General features: G+C 50.9%; 1 protein-coding gene across 1 annotated transcript in view; it reads right to left on the bottom strand.

Moving 5' to 3' along the window:
* The window catches only part of LOC119590504 (acidic repeat-containing protein-like), a gene marked incomplete at its 3' end in the record, with an annotated part of 11,582 nt that overhangs the window by 3,168 nt on the left and 8,062 nt on the right, over positions 1–352 (bottom strand). The window contains exon 5 of the mRNA XM_037939153.1: positions 26–298. Within this exon, the coding sequence (XP_037795081.1) occupies positions 26–298 (273 nt within the window). The remainder of the gene's footprint in view (positions 1–25; positions 299–352) is intronic.

The following is a 352-nucleotide window of genomic DNA, read 5'->3' as shown; positions in this document are numbered from 1 at the left end:
GTAACCAATAACACCACATACTCACTATAGTAGTCAGAGTAGTAATCGCAATAATATATAGTCGGGGTTGGCGTCTCCGTGCGATCAGTGTAGTCAGTATAGGTCTCGATACCGTCTGTCTCGTCATAGAAATCCACATACGTACCCTCCTGTTCATCCTCTTGAGCTGTCCCCATTCGGCCTGCGTCCAGCCGTTCTGGGCCCTTCATCCCCAACGCAACCAGTTCGTTGAAAAGTTCCGGCGGGATTTCAATGCAGACAACAGACGCATTGCAAGGTTTCTCGAGGAATTCTTCGCCTGGGGAAGGAGGAAGCAGGGGGTGATATAGGGACGTAAGGGACGGTGGGAAGA

The sequence above is a fragment of the Penaeus monodon genome, chromosome 27 (genome assembly GCF_015228065.2).
Source record: "Penaeus monodon isolate SGIC_2016 chromosome 27, NSTDA_Pmon_1, whole genome shotgun sequence".
NCBI lineage: Eukaryota > Metazoa > Arthropoda > Malacostraca > Decapoda > Penaeidae > Penaeus > Penaeus monodon.
This window is presented reverse-complemented; position numbering and strand designations above follow the sequence as displayed.